The sequence below is a fragment of the Taudactylus pleione genome, unplaced genomic scaffold, assembly GCF_031769625.1.
Source record: "Taudactylus pleione unplaced genomic scaffold, aTauple2 ptg000114l, whole genome shotgun sequence".
Taxonomy (NCBI): Eukaryota; Metazoa; Chordata; class Amphibia; order Anura; family Myobatrachidae; genus Taudactylus; species Taudactylus pleione.
In genome coordinates this window covers 22,466,641-22,486,480 of record NW_028284516.1, presented here as the reverse complement: position 1 = coordinate 22,486,480, position 19,840 = coordinate 22,466,641, and the positions used below count along the sequence as shown (strand labels likewise).

Here is a 19,840-nt window from a genome sequence, read left to right as displayed (position 1 = left end):
GGTAACACAAGTTAGTGGCAATGCAGAAGAAGTTAGTAAAGCATAGAGTATAATGTTATATTGTCACTGTATCATTATTGTGGGACATATGCAGCCCTGCATTGGGGAGTAATGCACAATTTAATTCCCTGGATACTTAATTCCTAATGCCTGCTAAGCCGATCAAAGCTGCACTGGATCTCCTATGCCTCCGCTCCCTGGGCTAGGACCACACTGAAGTGGAGCAGAAACTCCTTCTCCTGAATGACCCTCAGTGCAAGGAAGGCCAATGTGTCCAGCACTGGAGGTAATGGGCTCCACTTACTGGTTTCCTGGGGTGCTGTAAGGACCCCAACAGTTTGTGTGCAAGCCAATCCCAATACACAGGAGAGGTGCTGCACACACTCAGCAAACTTCTGGCTTCTGGGCCTGCGTTTAAGAAGTGTGCTACTAGTAAAAAGTAATTGACGCATTTCTCCGGCCTATAACGCGGCAATTTCAACATAGGATTGCAAATTTGATGTTGTTTGGAATGGTTTTTGCGGCCAACAAACGTGTAGTTGTTTGGTCGTGTGTACACACTATAAGATGTGAACAATATATCTGTACAATATATTGCATATGCCGTGCGGCACGGCCGATCTGTGAAAGATGTCATTCACAGATATATTGTGTATACACACGTGCAGATGGACTGAACGATATATCATTCGCTGACTGCACAAATGATAGTCTAGTACCAGCATTACACTCCCCAATTTCCATCAAGCTATAGACACTTACAAAACCCTTAGCAAAATAAAGATGCTATGTATAGTAAACACAAGAGACATGTAATGGTTATCCATCAGACTGAAGACTGCTTTATTCATAACTGTTTAGGCAGTGGTTGAAGTGCTACTTTCTCAATTTATACTGGTCAGCTGCCCTATTATAATGGGTGTGTTGCACTTAACTGGCTAAAGTAATCTGCACCAAAGCATTTATAAGCTGAATTTATTCAGAACAGTCATCCCATACTGTATCACATATTACTGTACTGTGACGAGGCAATGCTATTGTATTATGTTTTCTAACACTAGTGTTGTACACATAACTATTATGCACTTATTAACTGCACTCCAGAAATACAGCTGAAGCCAAGGCTGTTTCTAAAGCAAAGTCATTATCATGAATAAACACTGTCTGACATTATTTATTATGTTATGTATATAGATCATAACACTGATTGTGGAAAAGCTTAATGCTTTATTTATATCTGCCGAGTCCTTTCCTTAGCAGCCTCTTCTTAATATCATTATAAATATATGCAAAGGAGTGGGAGAAGACTCGAGGAACATTATACCAATTTATTAAGCAACTGTCCTTATTTACTTTAATTGATATTTTAGACATTATGTAGCTTATGTAGAGTTAGATGCAAATGTGTTTTTTGTGCCCTGTTTTAGCAATTTTTTTTTTTTAATACACAAGCACACCAAAAATTGTTACGCTTCTTAACCATGCCAATTGAGACGCATTTCGTACTTAAGGCTCCTGGCGACAAAGGAGCCAGAAAGTACAATAAGTGACTGGTCAGTCAAAATGCCACCCAGTAAACAGATGCACAAGAGCCTGCTTGGAGGTGGACTACTTGCAGGTGCTTGAACCCTGGTGTAAAATACGTGCAGATGATGACAGGTGGGCGTGCAAAATACTGACATAGAGTGGTGGCTCCAGAGTTGGGGCTGCAGCGCAGTCCAAAATTCAAATAGTGGAACCACGCCAACTGCCATTGCAAACGCTGCCAAACCTAGATAGCTGGGACTCACTGGCAGTTGGTGTGGCTCCTTTGAATTTTGGACTGTGCTGCAGCCAAACCCCATATGATAATGACGAATGACAACAGGTGCCGCCCAAAACATCCAATCAGCTTCTGTAATTTTAAAGTCTGTGCTAGATAAAATACACTAGCTGATTGGTTGCTTTGGGCAAATTCCACACCAACTCTCTCCAAGGCTTGACACATCTCCCCTTGGGTGAGTTGCTTCAATGCTATGCTGGTATACTGGGCTGTATAATATACTAAGGGAAAAGTACGATGAAAACTGGCCAAATGTTCTACAAATATTTCTACCGGTCTATTAAAACAACAATATGATATAAAAAAAAATTCAGAGTAATATACATGCCTTCCATAAATATACAGAGCTGGTACCTTTACAATAAGTAAAAGTTACCAGGAGGATTAGATCTATAGGTTAACTAAAGTAAACCAAGGCTGCAGCAGGATATGCCTGCATTATTTACCCTCCTGTTGTCACAGACCCAGAAAGGCCTCCCTACCCAAACATGTCATGCTGCACAGAATGAATTGTAGCAGCTGCCTGTCTGGCAACATTGAGAACTGCAGTAGAGATGTCCTGCTGGATTAACGTCTTGTAAACGTTAGGGAACATCAAACAGTTCTTGCAACGTTTTCTCTGCGTGGGAGATGCTGAAGAAGACTACAGTGGTCACTGACAATCAGGGCAGTCTGGTAATTAGATGTGTACTTTATCAACAGGTGTTCAATCTAAATCCTGCTGGATGGACTTCTGCAAACTCACTTTACCCATGGGAAGCAATGTACATTATTAACACCAGGCCAGCATTGTAGATCAAATGAAACGGTCAGGAATGGCCCATTCCATAGGCAAAGGGAGTATTCAAAATGCAATGGATCAGAAATTCAAATGAAAGATAACTGCGATCAGGTTAATGTTTCATAGGTGTAGAAAGTATTATAATCACACTCAATGCTCAGGTCGTGATGGATAAATGTAAGAGGAGATGTATTGAGCCTCCTAAACAGTGTAGAAGAGGAAAATTTGCTCATAGTCAGCTTCTACCTATCATTTTAGAGAATGTACTTGATGAATGCTACCTAAAAGCTGATTGGTTGCTAGGGATGGCTTCTTTACTTGTCCACTCCTCCACTCTTTAGCAAGCTTGATACATCTCCCACTTAGAGCTCCATTTATTAATGTTGCTCTTTCTATATTTAACAAACAGCGGTGATCTAAGATTACCGCTGTTTGTCACTTTATCGCTTACGCCATCTATAGACTCAGCGCAGCCTTTCTGGCTTCAGCAAAGCCTTCCAGGCACTTCTGGCTCCCCACCGAGTGAAACAGTCATTCCCATGCGCAGGCTGCCCGTCGCACATGAACATGAGACAGAAGCCCACCGCTTGCGTTAGGTTGCCAACAGCTTAGCGGAGGCAGCTGTCGACAAGGAGAACATCGCTGGACCTCATTGGCGAGGTAATGTTGAATACCAGTGGCAAATTCGTTAATATCACTGCGGAACTAAACAAAATATGCCGGTGGTATTAACATTCGTTGATAAATGGGGTCCTTAGTGTCCTATATCTGTTATGAGTGTACAAGTACTTCATTAGGATCATGGTCACGGGAGAGTTCATGTTAAGTCAATGTAAATGTTCTATGTCTGCATAGAAGTAGTATGGATTACTAAACATCTCAGAAGTTGTTTTATTAAAGATATAACACAATGTACTAACATCAGTCACAATATTCAATACAAAGGCTTAGATATGACCAAAAACAGTTGAGTCGTATTTGCCTAACCTCGCCACACATGGTGCAATTTTAATTAGTCAATTTATTAAACATAACTACACTGGCCATTTACTTTGGTCATTTTGGGATCTAAAGAGTCTTACAAACTAAATTATTAGTACCATAGTCCAATTCTGTCCGCTTCAAAAAATAGACTGTATGAAATAAGCTTTTCAGGCTGACCTAATATTTCTCATTTGGTGGGGTTAGCTGCTAAGAGAGCGTACAACTGTAACCAAAAGTTTTTAACCCCTTCAGTGCCAAGGACTCCTCAACATGTACAGATGTGTCCTTACACATCTTTGCTGCAGTCGTGCTAAAAAGCCCCTCTCAGCACGCCAGGTCCCGTGAGAATCTGCTTGAGTTGGGCGTAATTTTATTAGTCTTTTTTTTCCGAAAATGCTTCATAAGCTGGCTACACACTGGAACGAGTCCACACTAAAACGAGTTAACGAATGACGGAATGATCACTGTTCCGTCCTTCATTAACTTACTATAGGTCGCTAGCGATATCGCTAGGTTTGATGTGCGCTACATCAAACCTTGTGACCAGGGAAGCGTGGAATCGCCGGTACAGCCTGAGCGATGCAAGCGATTTGTCGTTACAAAGTGGCAAATTGGGTCGACATCGCTCCAGTGTGTACCCAGCTTAAGTTGCAATGCGTTGCGACTAGGATGCACCAGCAGACTGTGCTGATTCATTTGATATGGACACTTGTATATTCTGTGTGCAACTGAGTCTCTGAATATGTATACGAAGTGCTACAATGTAGCGTTCACCCTTTTTCATTCCAAGTTCCGTTGTGCTTCATATACAGACGGATGCACACAGATATACAAGTGTCACATATCAAATAATAAACAGTCTGCAGATGGACTCATTCAGAGTTGTACGCTGTTGCTGCCGCAATATTTTAGCCGACACTCCGTTGCCTCCCCCAAACGCTCAGTGCCTGACAATTGCGCTGCGAACAAAGAATCGTCAGCGTGCGACTACGTTACTGTACCTCCACACATGCAAAGTGCAAGTCAGACGCATGCACAGTGGCAAAGAATCGCTCCATTTGCTTAAATATTGGCACTGGGTACAAATCTAAATCAGGCCCCAAATGTATTAAAAATGCATTTTTTTCTGAGTGCAAAGCTTTCTAAAGCGTGCAGAACATATAAAGTATTGTCCATGTCATTAACACAAATGAAATGACCACAACAGTAATAAAGCTGGCAAAGTACTCGCTGCCACTCAAAATTTACAGAGTTTTATAAAAGCTAAACTTATTGTGGTGTAATTACTTCCAAATGCTGCAGGGCTATGTCATTTATTCTACTAAAATATGCTCAATTTGCTTCAATCCCCCATGTCAAACTTCTTCTGCACTGCTGGCTGACATAAAAGTGAAGTTTCAGAGCCCATCCTCTGAGATTTAATAAAGTTAATATACCTGGGTTGCCCCTTTTATCTTTAACATCAATAAATGACAGGTTTACCACCTAATTCGAGGAATAGGACGACACTAAAGACCTCGCTATCAAATATCACTTGTGAGATTCTAGGAAACATCTCAAATTAAAGACATGAACCACTGTCATCATTAGTACATTCTGCCCAGTCAGCTGCATCTACAATCGTTCAATGAAGGCTCTGTGCTTTCAATCTCTTCCTGGTCTTGTTGTCTCCATTACAGGCACAAGGAAAGAGGGGGGCTGTCTACTAGACCCCTATTCTCACAGTGTTCTTTATATAAAATAAATCTCATGGAGCTCCTGCTGTCATCACCGCTGGTATAAATATAGAACTGTCCATGGGCAGGAATAATACCAACAGTGATACCTCCTGACAACAAATCGGTATACACAGAACACTTAATGGCTAGTCACATCATATCTACATTTTCTCATGAGTACGGTAACAAACTGTTACATCTATCCTCTGTGCGCTACAAGTCGCGTTACACATAACACATTAGCGGCGTGCGACTGATTTGAATAGGACACACAACCAGCTTCTGCTGATTAAAATGATAGGCGGCATTCCTATATTCTGTGTGCCAGAGCGAGTGTATTGTATCTACATGCGAAATGCTATGTTACAGAGTCAGCAACTGTGACACTGTAACGTAGCATTTTGCATGCAGATGCACCCGTAGTCACACATAGAATATAGGCATGCCGCTTATCATTTTAATCAGCAGAAGTAGCTGGTGCGTCCAATTGGCATCCTTTTGCTAGAACAACTAGGACAGCAAAAAATTCCTTCATTAATACTAGACATGGTTCTCTGCAGTAGTCAGACAGATTCACGCCAGAGATGATTATGATAATAATTGAAACTATACAAGATCAACTAAACATAAAAAACATGGGGGATTAGCTAGCAAGAACTAAGACAGGCAAATGGCACTTTCCCATATAGGATTATAAACTTATTACAGTTCTTTGCTAAGTGAGCAATCAGCAAAGCGCTGTATGTACTAATTTAGTCAGTAAGAACTGGATTTCAAGTTCAGGCTCTCGCATCCACAGACTGTGAGTTAGTGGTGTTTAATTAATTTCAAGGTATATGATTTCCAAAATAAAATTCAGAATTTTCGGCTTGGGATACACCAAACCAATAGTATCCCTGTGTGTAGAATGGGAATGTAAACAACTCATTTAACGCTTCTGAAATCAAGCACAAAGGAGCACAATCTTACTTAATGAGACAGAGTTGAGAAAAAAAGAACACATTATGCAAGCTACCAAAATATGCCATTCAAAGCGGCTCTAATAGTGTTATTTAAGTGCAAACTAGGCCGTCAAAGAACATCATTTCTCTGAAATAAGCTGCAGCAATGCTAGGTGCAATCTGAGAGATGCATCTCTCCCAAGGAGCTTACAATTTGAAGCACAACAATTTAATTATCTCTGGTATCCTTGGTCAGTCTTTCATCCTAAAGCAAATTCTACTGAAGTCATTACATTTTATAGATGATTATTTTATTTTCTTTAAATGGCACTACAAGGGTTCCGTAGCACCGTACATAGTGGGACATACAGCAAAATGATACAGTACACAGGTGATCACACCAGACACTTTGCATATATACATTATTATAATGCACATTTTATGTATTACGTAGAGACCACAGATGGAGAAAGGGTCCTTCTCGCAAGAGATTACATTCTAGAGAGGCTATGGGTGGACACATACAAGAGAGGGGAGCAGAGTTGAGTATTGCAGAGCCTGGAGAGTTAGGAGGAATATGGTTGGGGGGTAAATAGGTTGGGAAGCTGGGGGAGTGTCTGATGAAATTTGGCCTTAAGTGTTCCCTCACCGAAGAACGCACCTCACCGAAGAACGCACCTCACCGAAGAACGATTCAATAGTTTAGCCTATCCATAAGTTCTGTGAAATAATAACTTGCAAATAGAGTGCAATATAACATTCTGCGGAATAACAAAGTTAAAGTGGAACTTGACAATTGTAAATAAGAATTTACTGCTGCCTAGGTTCTACTTTAGGGTCTGTAACTGAATAGCTCCAAGGATTTTACCCACATGAACAGATTGCGTGACTCAACCTGCAGCTATTACTATCTGCCCCATAGTGGTGTATTTTGGTAACATATTAAAAAAAATTATTTATTAATTTACATCCATTAGCTAGGGTAAAGCTAACAAAAATTGTTAAAAAATATATATTTGCCTAATGTTGAAAAGGGAATCGTTCGCTTCCACAAGAAATGGGGCATATTTATTGATCAGTTAGATAACTCCACTCAGGCTAAGGTACACAAATTATTTGAGACGACTACCTGGTTCCTTTTGAGACGTATAGAGGCGGAAGGTTAGATCCATATTCTCACTTCAGCTGTTTACACCAATTGGTCAACATATAGAAATTGTACCCCATATACTTCAGTCTGCTGCCAGATGTATTCTGCTGCCTTGTGCTCGTAATTACCTTTTTTATCCTCGTGTGTCTTTTCCTCTCCCCTCTTTACCCCCCACCAAATACTATAAACACTTTTGTTTTTCAAGTGTGATCATTGTGTGTTAGTCCTTCTAATACTTATAGCAGATTGTATGATATCCTTACAATGTTGTAATATGCGTCTGTCTTTTACCATGTCTGCTATTATGGTCAATCCTTAATCTAATGTTCACATGTATTTTTTGTATACGTCTTTCATGACAGTTCATGAAAATTAATAAAATTGTTCTAAAAAATAATATATATATTAGCAACCACAGAAAAGTACACTGAAATGTATTACCCTAGATCTCCCCGAGCACAGGTGCGCATTTTCACCTCCTGCTTGTAACATGAATCCTATTTTTAAGCACATGTTACAGAAGCCCTCCACATGATATCATGAAGAGAGGACTGGACACAAGCAGCAACAGACAGAATGCTTCTAAGGAGGAGTTGATGTATAAATGTCGACATAGACAGAATGCAGGCGTGCCTGAGCGTTTCAACGCCTTTGCATGGACGTGCATAAATTAGCCACTGCGATCTGCTTTACCAGATGCCGACTGAGGCCTCATAGCATGCGCTGAAAAAAGCAATTCCTGAGCAAGGTCTGGGCTTCATTAACTGTCCAATGTTACTGATTGTTTTTCTATATTGGCCAAGTATATGGATGTTAGTAAGGGCAAGTGGACGTCCTTATGTCAGGCTGCGATCGCAATGCGAATGCAAACATTTACATATCACTGCTGATATTAGTAATTGCTTTGCGTGCGTATAATCAGAATAGCGATCCATAGTGAATCAGGCCCTATCTTTGGACTATAAGGATTCTGGAACTTTATGACCACACTAGGTCTTAATCGTGCTACTTCTAGCCTGAAAAATATGTTCGCTGACTTCAGGGATTTTACTAAAGCAGGGTATAGGATATGGAGCACCGTCAGAACTAAAGGGAACTCCTCCTCTATGCTGAACAAGCACATTAACTGTAGAGCTTTCGGTAAGCACTGCGCGTGTTTGAACAGCTCAATACCTTATATTTTAAGTCATACAATAATTATTTGATTTGCCTTTCACTGTTATCTATTTAAATCTTTGCCATTTAGATAAAAAAGGAAGCTCTCTCCTACACTACCATATTTATTATGATTGACCTTGGAACACAGCAATAGGAACGTACCCCAGCCGAGCTAGGTGACCCATGGTGTGAGCTGATCATGTGACACTCATTACTAATACTGGGGAACTCCTTTTTGCCACATGTCCTCTAATGTTTCTGTGCCCATCCCCCTTAACGCTAAATGTGTTGGCAATCATACAAAATTATTTAGATTAGAAACAAATATTTACATTCATTGTTTAAAAGAAGTTGGCTTAATATAACCACAAGAAGGAAAAAAAAGAATGTTTTTGTTTTTCATGGCAGAAGGGAGCGAGAAAGAACAAGCTCTGTATTTGGTAACGTGTAGTTATTCTTCTGTTGGAAATAACACAGAACAAGAAACTACGTTTACCTGATCATGACTGGCTTCCACAGAGTTACCAATGCCATGGAATGTCATCTGCACCGGTGATAGAGTCAAGCACGTCAGGAAATCTTTCCCATTTTGCCTATCTCGGTAATTTACCTACGATAAGAACCGAAAAAAAATAAAAATGAAACTACGAACCATATCTAGGCACGGCAGTACAACTCTGAGATAGTCTTGTAGGAACAAATATCATGTTCAAATACAAGTGAAATAACATCACTAGCAATAGTGTCTCACATCAAAACATAGTTCACGCCTAAAATTATACCAAATGTGGCAAAGGGTGGCGAGAAGGGGGGTAATTCTTATATTTTTCATGTAATTAGAAACATAAAAAATACAGTAGCATTGCAGAGTAATCACAGTCGATCTTAATGTGAATTTTTGACCAGTTTACAAAATATGCAAAGTAAATTGTTAAAACACTATATACTACCAACACATGAGTGGAACTGCAGAAATCTATTTGATATATTGATGATGTATTTTTATTAATATTTGTATGTTTTCCAAAGACATCTAGGGCTTTGTTTGTATAACATTTTATTGGAAAATGTGCAGTAATAGAGAAATAAAATATGCATTTATAGGATTCTGCCAATGATTATTGATTATAAGCGGAACCCACAAATATATAGCTAAATCTACAATACAATGTTTATAGGAACACCAAACATTTGTATTGTAACAGATGTATTATCTACTTAGGTACTGTACACATCTGTCTATTTGTTAACCACTTTTTCCTCCAGGGTAGGGACATACTATTTTTAGACTTACTATTATTGGCCAAGTAGGCTATTTAGGACCTAATAAGTTGCATAAACACTGTGTGTATGGTCTCAATGTGGTCACCAATCCCCATGTGAGCCATCAGATGTCGAATGGTACAGTATTTGGGGTCATTGTCCAACTTAGCTAATGAAACTCAATCTGCTGGGGCATCTAAAATGTCAGATTTGGCCATTTGTGTAGGCTACATCATAGTCAATTTGGACAGTGATCCTAGTGTCCAGTTTATATACATTCATGGGATAATGTGTAATTCACAAGAGTTCTAGGTAAGATGTAGATGGGATTCGGTCATGTTCCCGAGCGCAGGGATTGGGGCTCCGGCGGAATCCCGAAGGTAAGTAGCAGGGTTAGGATTAGGCACTAGGAGAGGGTTGGGTTTAGGGTGCAGGGAGAGGAAGGTTAGGTTTAGGCACCAGTCGGTCGGTATCCTAACCCTGTCGGGAAGCAGGTTTTGTGATTCTGACCACTGGCATCCCGTACCCAACCCATGTAGATCTATATCTGGTTTAATTAACTTCCTTAAGGATCAAATACTCATGAACAGGCGCTGTAAGACAAGGACAGAACAGACTGCATCACAATTATATAAGATCTCATAGTGTTCTACTGCACACAACTAGATGTCTCTAATAATAACCAGGTAAGAAGTACACAGACTGGCCTACCAGTGCTGTTGCGTGTACAGAAAGAGGCAATAATTCCCTAACTTTCTCGAATCACGGCTCCCTATAGCTTAAGCTTTTTTTTCACGGCAACCCTAGGACCAAAGTTTCTTATTGAGAAATTAAAGTAAACTGTACTTACAAGTCACCCTGAGGGTCAATTATGTGGTGGTGGACAAGATTGCACTTCTGTTTGTCCACATATTATATAATTGGCAGCTGCCAGCTTTGATTTTGACTAGCACATTGACCATAAATAATTTGATTTGGTTAAGGACCACCAACCCATGGCACCCTTGCATGTGGCCTGCCGCAGTACCCATTTTGGAACCACAGGACAGTGGGAAGCGTGTATGTATTGCGTATACTTGAGACACTTCGTAAATAGACAAATCAGCTAACGGTATTATCTGGTCTAACTTTTCCTCAAAAATGATTTAAAAATGTTCAGTAGGCTTAAGCCCTGCTACTGTAAGAATGCTAATTTTAATCGGAATTACCAAAGAGTCATGGGTGATAAAGTTTTGTTAAAATGACACCTGCATTTCAAATCATCTTAAAAAAGAATTATCACATTTAGTCAAATCTCATGTCAGTATATCTTATCGGCAGTCAACCTGTGTATGTTATCATCTGCTGACCATAATAACAAGTCACCATATGATCAAGGCCCTAGGTTTGACTACTGAGCAGTTTGATATGTCCTCTCCGCCACCCCATAACATTTGATTTAATTTCCTAAACTACACAAGAAAAAGGAAAGTTGGATGTGCACTGGGTTTCATGGATAGTCTTCATTTTACTTCAAAATTATGGCCTGGTATTCTAATGGTAGCCACTTCATGCCATACATAAATGATCCAAACTATTACCAGGCAGCTTAATGAAGGCTAAGCCCCTCTTATATTTGGTATGTTTTCCTAAGTCAGACACTGCAGTGATTGTGCTGGAAGCTGTAGGATATGAACAACCGGAGACTCATCCTCTGAATAAAGTACCTCTCTGCAAAGCACTTAAAATTAATTCACCGTCATAGCTTCAGTTTTGTCCTTAGAATGAAACAAGATTTTTACAATCCATTACTCTAAGATAGACTTATTTTTTTCTTTTAAAAATAAGCTCCTTTTCATTTACATGTGGGCTAAAAATATTGTCTACAGGTGCATCAACATACATTTAGAATGGGTGCAAAGTGGGAGTTTCCATCACATAATTCTACACAGTGCAATTTACCGCAACCGTTACATACCTAGAACATTTTCCTGTACGGAACCTGTACAGTATTGTGTGTATATATAAAGCAAAATAGAATAGAAGTAGAGGTATGGGATCTGGATTTTAGCATTAGAGGCATCAAACTAATATAAAACTAGCACCAGCTCTGTTTCTCCAGTAACACCTACGCTATTATTAGCGAATGCTTCTGTGGTCCGGTCTGTGCTCCCACATGCATTGATGCTCTCTGTATAAAAGATATTTCAAATGATACACTGAAATTTACCTTGTAACCCATATAGATCGGGTTCTGTTATCTAATTTTGTTCTCTAAAGATCCACTGGCTTTCTATTTCCAGGAAATGCTGATGGATTTTTGGGGAAGATGAGAAAGGAAATCTGTGCAAATTGTAGGGAAACACGTTCCATGAAACTGCATGCAAACTCGCACCTACAGATATGCCAAACTACATCCTTTCCGCTAACGTGGAAAATCGCAAAACACAATCTACAGGACCTTACTAAATATGGATGGTCACTGCACCAAAGACAAGGGTTTAAAACTGTCATAGGTTGTGAATAGCAAAGAGATATAGTGGATTAGTGCCTATTATTTTATCAGACATATGACTTAATGGCTGACTCCAACTAATATTAAAGTTTACCTAACACTCCCCTTCTGCACAACTAGTGGCTTCTGGTCCAGGATTTCACAGCAAGGAAGTTTAATGTGATATAGTTGGGTGCACATATCTAACACAGTCTTCGAATAGAAGAAACCTGAGCCTCTACCCAATGTTATAAACTAATACCGCCCTGATTAAGGTTCCCCCTTTTGCTGGGTATAAACCAAAGTAGAATAGAGTGAAGAACCATTGCTCTGATAAGGTCAGAGTGATCTTCTGACCTGCAGGAGTCATTGGCAGGGAACCCACAGCCCTGCAAGTTGGGGGGAGTGTTAGAGAGCTTCAACTCCCTCCTCCGCCCACCCCCTCCTCGCCTCCCCTCCTCGCTCTCTGCCTTTGACTTTGCTACCTACTTTACATCTAAAATTGACTCCATACGTCAGGACATCATATCCCAGCAGTCCCCCTGCTATCCACCTCCACCTTTCCCAGATCACCCCTCTCCTTCCATTTTACCGGCTCTAACTTTCCTCTCCCCTGTATCTGGAGGAAGTAATGTCCCTCATCCAGTCCTCCCCCCTTCCACCTCTCCCCTTGACCCTATCCCTTCACGTCTCCTCCGCTACCTCTCTCCTTCTGCCTGCTCCCATCTTGCCCACCTCCTTAATCTCTCCCTATCATCAGGCACTGTCCCGTCTGCATTCAAACATGCCCTTGTCTCCCCCATACTAAAAAAAACCTACCCTTGATTCTAACACTCTCTCCAACTACTGTCCCATCTCTCTCCTCCCTTTTGCCTCCAAGCTCCTTAAGCGTGTTGTTTACAACTGCCTTACCACTCTTCTTTCCTCCCACTCCCTCCTTGACACTTTTCAGTCTGGCTTCCGTTCTCTCCACTCCACTGAAACTGCCCTCACAAAAGTAAGCAATTACCTCCTTGCTGCTAAATCCAAGGGCCACTACTCTCTACTCATTCTCCTTGACCTCTCTGCTGCTTTTGACACTGTGGACCACCCTCTCCTCCTGCAAATCCTTCACTCCCTTGGTCTACGTGACAGTGCCCTCTCCTGGCTATCCTCCTACCACTCTGACCGATCCTTCTCTATCTCCTCTTCTCCCCCACAGCTTCTTGCAGTAGGTGTTACCCAAGGTTCTGTTCTTGGACCTCTCCTTTTCTCACTCTATACATCCTCACTAGGTGAACTCATCAGCTCTTTTGACCTCCAATATCATCTCTATGCTGATGATACTCAGATCTACCTTTCCTCCCCTGACCTCTCTCCTCACTCGTGTCTCCAACTGTCTCTCTGCCATCTCTTCCAGCGATTTCTTAAACTTAATATGTCTAAGACTGAGCTAATTATCTTCCCACCCCCCTACATAACCACACTTCCGACCATTTCTTTATCAATTGATGGCACAACTATCTCCTCTAGCCCCAAAGTGCGCTGTCTTGGAGTTTTCAAGTTGGAGTTGTCTTGGAGTCCTGTCGTTTTCATCTTAAAAATATTTCCAAGATTAGACCCTTTCTCACCCAGGATGCCACTAAACCCCTCATACACTCATTGGTCATCTCCAGATTGGACTACTGTAACCTCCTATCTGGCCTCCCCAACTCCCTTCTCTCCCCTCTCCAGTCTGTCCTCAGTGCTGCTGCTCGGCTCATCTTCCTCTCAAAACGCTCTGCATCTACCTCCCCTCTCCTACAAGCTCTCCATTGGCTCCCCTTCCCTTTTAGAACACAATTTAAGGTTCTGACACTCACTTACAAAGCCCTCCGCCATTCCTCTCCCATTTACATCTCTGATATCATCTCCCTTCACTCTCCTGTCTGCCCTCTTCATTCAACAAATGCACGCAGCCTCTCATGCCAATTGATTACTTCCTCCCACCTCCAAGATTTTGCCCGCGCTGCTCCCCACCTTTGGAACTCTCTCCCGCTTCCCATCAGACTCTCCACCTCTCTTCAATTGGGCTCTCAAGACCCACTATTTCATCAAAACCTTCCAGCTCTCATCTTAACTTGCTGCTACATAATCCTTCCTCCTTGCCCACCCCATCTGTGTCACCCCTGTATGTCTGTCCCTCCCCTTTAGAATGTAAGCTCCTATAAGCAGGGCCCTCTACCCTCTTGTGCTTCTCCTTACTCTACCTTCATCTACTTCTGACTCTCTACCAGGGCACCTAACACTTGGTTGCTTTGCATTGTTGCTTATCTAGGTGTTATGGTAGCGAATGTAGCAATGTATATTATCCATGTCCTGTATTGTATTGTACTGTACTGTAAGTGAATGTAAATCAACCTATTTGTTTATGTACTTTGTAAGGCGCTGCAGAACACTTGTGGCGCCATATAAATGATAATAATAATAATCGTAGGTAGCGCTATTCAATAAATTGCAGTTGAGTGATTATGAGTAAACTGCGTATGCATCCAAGTCACACTGCGCATGCGTGAAGGTACATTAGCGTAGTCTCTCGCAGCATCTTTTTACAGGCAGTGTGATTGTCAAGGTGCATTTGGTGGAGTGGCTCAGAATGCCTGCACCGGAGTTCCGAAGTACTAAGGTAAGGGGGAGGGTTATCGTTAGGGGTTAGACACTAGGGGGAGAATTAGGGTGCAGGGAGGGGAAGGTTAGGTTTAGGCACCGGGGAGGGAGGGTTAGGGTAGAGAGAGGGGGAGGGTCAGGATACCGACCGACGGGTGTCGGTATCCTAACCCTGTCGGGATGCTGACACCAGGATTCTGACCGCCAGGATCCCAAGCACCGGCATCCCGTACCCAACCAGTCTGCAATCCCGTTTGCACTAAAAATGGATCTGGTGTCTCAGTTCCCACGTCCATTCTGCACGACCATATGGTTACTCAGAAGTCCGATAATCGAATGATCTGCAATCGATGCTGCGTTTTTGGAACCGGAAGCTTGGATTTGCAAAGTCAGAGGTAGGAGTCTCGATGCATCTCCCATCGTCTGCAACATTTGCATATTTTAACACAGCAGCTACGTACAGTATCGCAGCTGAAATGGCATTAGCATACATCTCTGAAGCGGGGCCATAGATATAATAGAAAATGTAAGTATTATACCCCTTTCAGAATACAACAATAACTGAAGTTATTGCCGGGTCGCGGCTCAGTGTGAATGGATCCTAAAAAAAATATAAGTATTTCAACCCGGGTAAGTGACCAAGGTTGGACCCAAAAAACGCAGCTGATTGGAGCTTCCTGAGGCACTCTGACATGATGTCATCAGGCAGAGCCTAGGAACACACAGCAGAGACAGCAGCATGTTCAATTTCAGGATGGTTGTTATGCTGGATGCTATGAGGGCTCTCTTCCTGCGTAAATATTGGTGTCGACTCCAAGCCCTCCCAGAAAAAATTGCCCCATCCTCCTCACAAAATAACTGTACACTATGCTGCACAGTTGCATCAAACAGCAGTAAAGCACAAACACTCAGGAACTCCAGGCTACACAGCAGTAATCCGTCGGCCATGATTGCTGCAATGCCGTGAGCAGTCCTCATCTCCTCTTTTGTGACCTCATCTTTGTGAGTGTGAAAAAGGGCATTTTTGATGAGATCCATAGATTCTGCAAGGCTGACCCGGGAACAACCCGGGTCCAAGGTGCAGTGTGAACGTGGTCTGACCCTGGTTACATCCAAGTTGGACCCTTGTTCAAAGTCCTGAGTCAGACCCAGCATTCATAATCTGAAAAAGGTATTAGTGGAATGGCGAAGAGTGGAGCCCTACTGTTGGTAACATTTTTGTAGCTTTCAAACTTCCCCTAAAAATTTCCATAAAAAAAAAAAAAAAACATAAAAAATTGCAATGAAATATTGCATCTTATTCACAGACATGGAGAGATGCTTCTTGCAGAGTTACATATACATTATTTTCAATGTTGATCTGCAATACTATAAATAAAATATGGATTACTACAATTTGCAACAGCTTCACATGACCTGTGACTAATTAAAGCTGAAAATTAACAAAAACTACAATACAATAAACTATGTTTAATAGCATTTTGCATATTACACTACACAACAGTTGAAAATATCTTGTTTTCACAAAGCAATATTTGTAACAATGTATAAAGGGTGAGCGGGTTCGGTTTTACTCGGAACTTTTTATTGGCTATCGCCGAACACGTGTTTTGGATAGCGAATGAAATAGAACCGAAATTGCGGTAAAGTGGCGATAAGAACCGAGTAAAACCGAACCCGTATAAACGCATGAACTATTTTACAGAAAACCACATGGTTATAACTTTTGCACATATTCATTTGAGCAGAAGCCAGTCTGAATCCCTGATTTGTGCGCTGAAGGAGCAAGCACTCGCAAAAAGATGGAGTGGCCTTGACGGTCAGGGTGTAGCTTGACCGCATGGGGGTGTGGCTTGACCACATGGGGGTGTGGCATTGCCACACAAGCCCGACTCTCAGTATCCCGGCCGAGCAGTGCCCCAGGAGGCGGAGCTGTTCTGTCAGGGTTTCAATCCGTCATTTGCCAGAAGTGCCAGATGGCCAGTCTGGCCCTGTCCATAGTAACTGAGTGCATTCTCACTATTACAAATTTAGCATTAGATTGTTTACTATTACTGTGTGCAATGATAGATGTACTTTTACATCTGTGATTGTTAAATACTTGCAATATCAACTCGTTATTGTAATAATTGCAAACTTAGAAAACTTTAGTTTTAGTCAAAATCTTTGCACACCCTTCAGAACAATAATATTGTATTTGTAGGCAACATTTTGATAACAGGCTGGATATGCAGCATGCTCCTCTACGGAAAACTAAAGACACTGCATATATGGAATATTAATACCCAGAACATGAGTACTTGTGAATTACTGATGAAAACATCCATTTACACCAGCTGTGCCTTATCAGGAGTGACCCTCTATGTATCGCCTCTCTTTTATCTGTCCCTGCCCAGATAAGATCATGAATATAGATGTATAGCTGTATATACCAGGGAAGGCTTGCTGCTGACAGATAAAAGCAAGAAAGGACAGCTAGGTCAGATTTTGTAATATTCCTCCGGGTTCTTTTTTCCTCATGTACTACTCTTACCATAGACTTGTAAGACTGACTGACACATTGCACAACGGAACAGCGTGATCCAAGCAGTACAAAGCCAGGCAGTGTCCTTTGTGGGTCCAACATTAAAGATGAAAACCTAGATCAATGGTGATCAGACTTCCTCCAAGTTCTTACTTATTTATACTCCATTAATAATAGATGCGGCCATAATGATTTAGAGAAATATGTATTACTAGTTGTAACGCCCTGGCTTTTATTTATTCACTCTGTCTCCACCCCCACCCACCTTGTTCTCTTCTCCCCACCTCTTTCTCATTCTCCCCCCTTTTCTCTCTTTCTTTCCACCTCTCCTTCACCTTCCCCCCACTGTCTCTCTCTAGGGGAGATGTATCAAGCCTTCGTCTTGTCTCTCCTGCCAGCCCTCCACTGTCTCTCAAGCAAGCCTTACAGTGTCTCTTCAGCTCCTGCCTCCACATCCCTCCAGCTTACCTACTACTGGGTCTTCTGGGTACTGGCTGTGTCTACCTGCACTTCTACATGCTGCCGCTCCTCTGACTGCCACGTCACAAATCTTCAGTCACGGTCGGTGGTTGGTTCAATAATTATATTTTTGTGTATTGCAATTTGCTGGCAGCGGTTATAGGTGGATTTATCTGTGTGCCCCTGGTGCCCTCTGACAGCAGGCGCCCGGAGGCCAGTGACTCCACTGCCTCCGGAAGTTCCGCTTCTTGTTAGCATTACTACCTCACAAACCTGAGGTCATGAGTTAAATTCCTAACCAAGGCACTCTGTGTAATTTGTATGTTCTTAACGTGCTTATGTGGGTTTCCTCCAGTACTCAGGTTTCCTCCTACACTCCAAAAACATACTGGTAGGTTAATTGGCTTCTGACAAAATAAATTAACCCTAGTGCATATGTCCATGTGTTAGGAAATCTGCCATAAATGACCAAGCTGAATAATGCAGCCTTTTCTCTAATTCATTGAATATGTCTAAACAAATGTATTAGGTCACTTCTACACAACACTTCAGGCTCTACATTTATGAAGCACAGGCCACCAATGGATGACATACATTTCTGGATGCACTTGTTTTGACCATTCATAATTTTATGCATGTAAAATTCCTTTAGATACCAAAAAAAAGTCTCAATCTGGCAGACATCATTACTTAACCAAGTGTACGATCAACATTTATACTTCTTGGCATTTGTTACCCATTTTACAATCTAATATCCTTCCACTGATAGCCATTAAAGACTTGACAAATGTGGAAACAGATGGGGTCCAGTCTCACGTTCTCAGTGTAAGCCACTGAAGCAGGCCTCCTTTGGGCCCAGTATATAAGATAGTAACCCAAAACCTACCCTGTTAGCATTCTTTCAGATACGATTAAACACAACTGGAAACGGAATACTAACTATAAATAGGTTTAAAGTTTATATTGATTAAACTCTCATTTACCTAAAAGCATTATGTAATCAGAATTTAGTTCTAATGTCACTGTCTGTGTTGGGGCCACACTCTTAAAGGAATAATCCTAAAATATAACCAACCAGGTTAGCCATATTTATACCCTATCCATAGTGAACAGCTATAAAAAGGAGTGTAGTAGGTATTACCGCTGGACGCAGCGGCAGCCTGGCAAAGGTGAAAATCCTGATCGTCCCTAAGGTAAACATCGCTAACTTTATTCCCCCCCTAACCCTCCCCTTAGGGGGTGCCTAACCCTAACCTCCCTCCCAAGCGCCTAACCCTAATCCTCCCAGGGGGTGCCTCACCCTAAGTCCGCCCGAGAGCCCTAAACCTAACCCGCGGCCCCACCCTCCCGCGGCTGCCCGCGCCCGGCTTACCTTTGTTCGGTATGCCGGGCGCCGGTCTTCCGGCGTCTGGTTAATGACAGGCGTCGGGTTTTCAACACTTGTCATTAGTACCACGCCAGGATTGCAAAGTCTGGAAGCCGGCGGTCAGGATTTGGACCGTCGGCTTCCAAACTACATCCCATAAAAGGAAAATCAAGGTTAGGTTTAAGATTCCTTACCAGCCTGACCAGACAGAACACAAACTTATTTAAAACAATTTCATTGCAAAGTCTGGAAGCCGGCGGTCAGGATTTGGACCGTCGGCTTCCAAACTACATCCCATAAAAGGAAAATCAAGGTTAGGTTTAAGATTCCTTACGAGCCTGACCAGACAGAACACAAACTTATTTAAAACAATTTCATTCTAGTCCCTCTCCCATACTGATTAGTCCTAGACCTTCTTATGAAATGTTCACAGGGAGTCTGATCCAGAGAAAGTACTGGATTAGATTGTGTTGTATTTCATGGATATCACTCTGCGTTGGCGCAGAAAGTGAACATATGCAAAAGCCCGATTATAGCCCCGCATGTAATCTGCACGGATCAAACCTTTCAATCTGC

At 41.8% G+C, this 19,840-nt stretch overlaps 1 protein-coding gene across 5 annotated transcripts in view; it reads right to left on the bottom strand.

Moving 5' to 3' along the window:
- STAU2 (staufen double-stranded RNA binding protein 2) overlaps positions 1-19,840 on the bottom strand; it is a 316,613-nt gene that overhangs the window by 81,817 nt on the left and 214,956 nt on the right. For 3 of the 5 annotated variants that reach the window (XM_088471437.1, XM_088471439.1, XM_088471438.1), the window contains one exon: positions 9,051-9,164. The exons of the other annotated variants lie outside the window; for them this stretch is intronic. In XM_088471437.1, the coding sequence (XP_088327563.1) occupies positions 9,051-9,164 (114 nt within the window). The remainder of the gene's footprint in view (positions 1-9,050; positions 9,165-19,840) is intronic. 5 annotated transcript variants of the gene reach the window in all.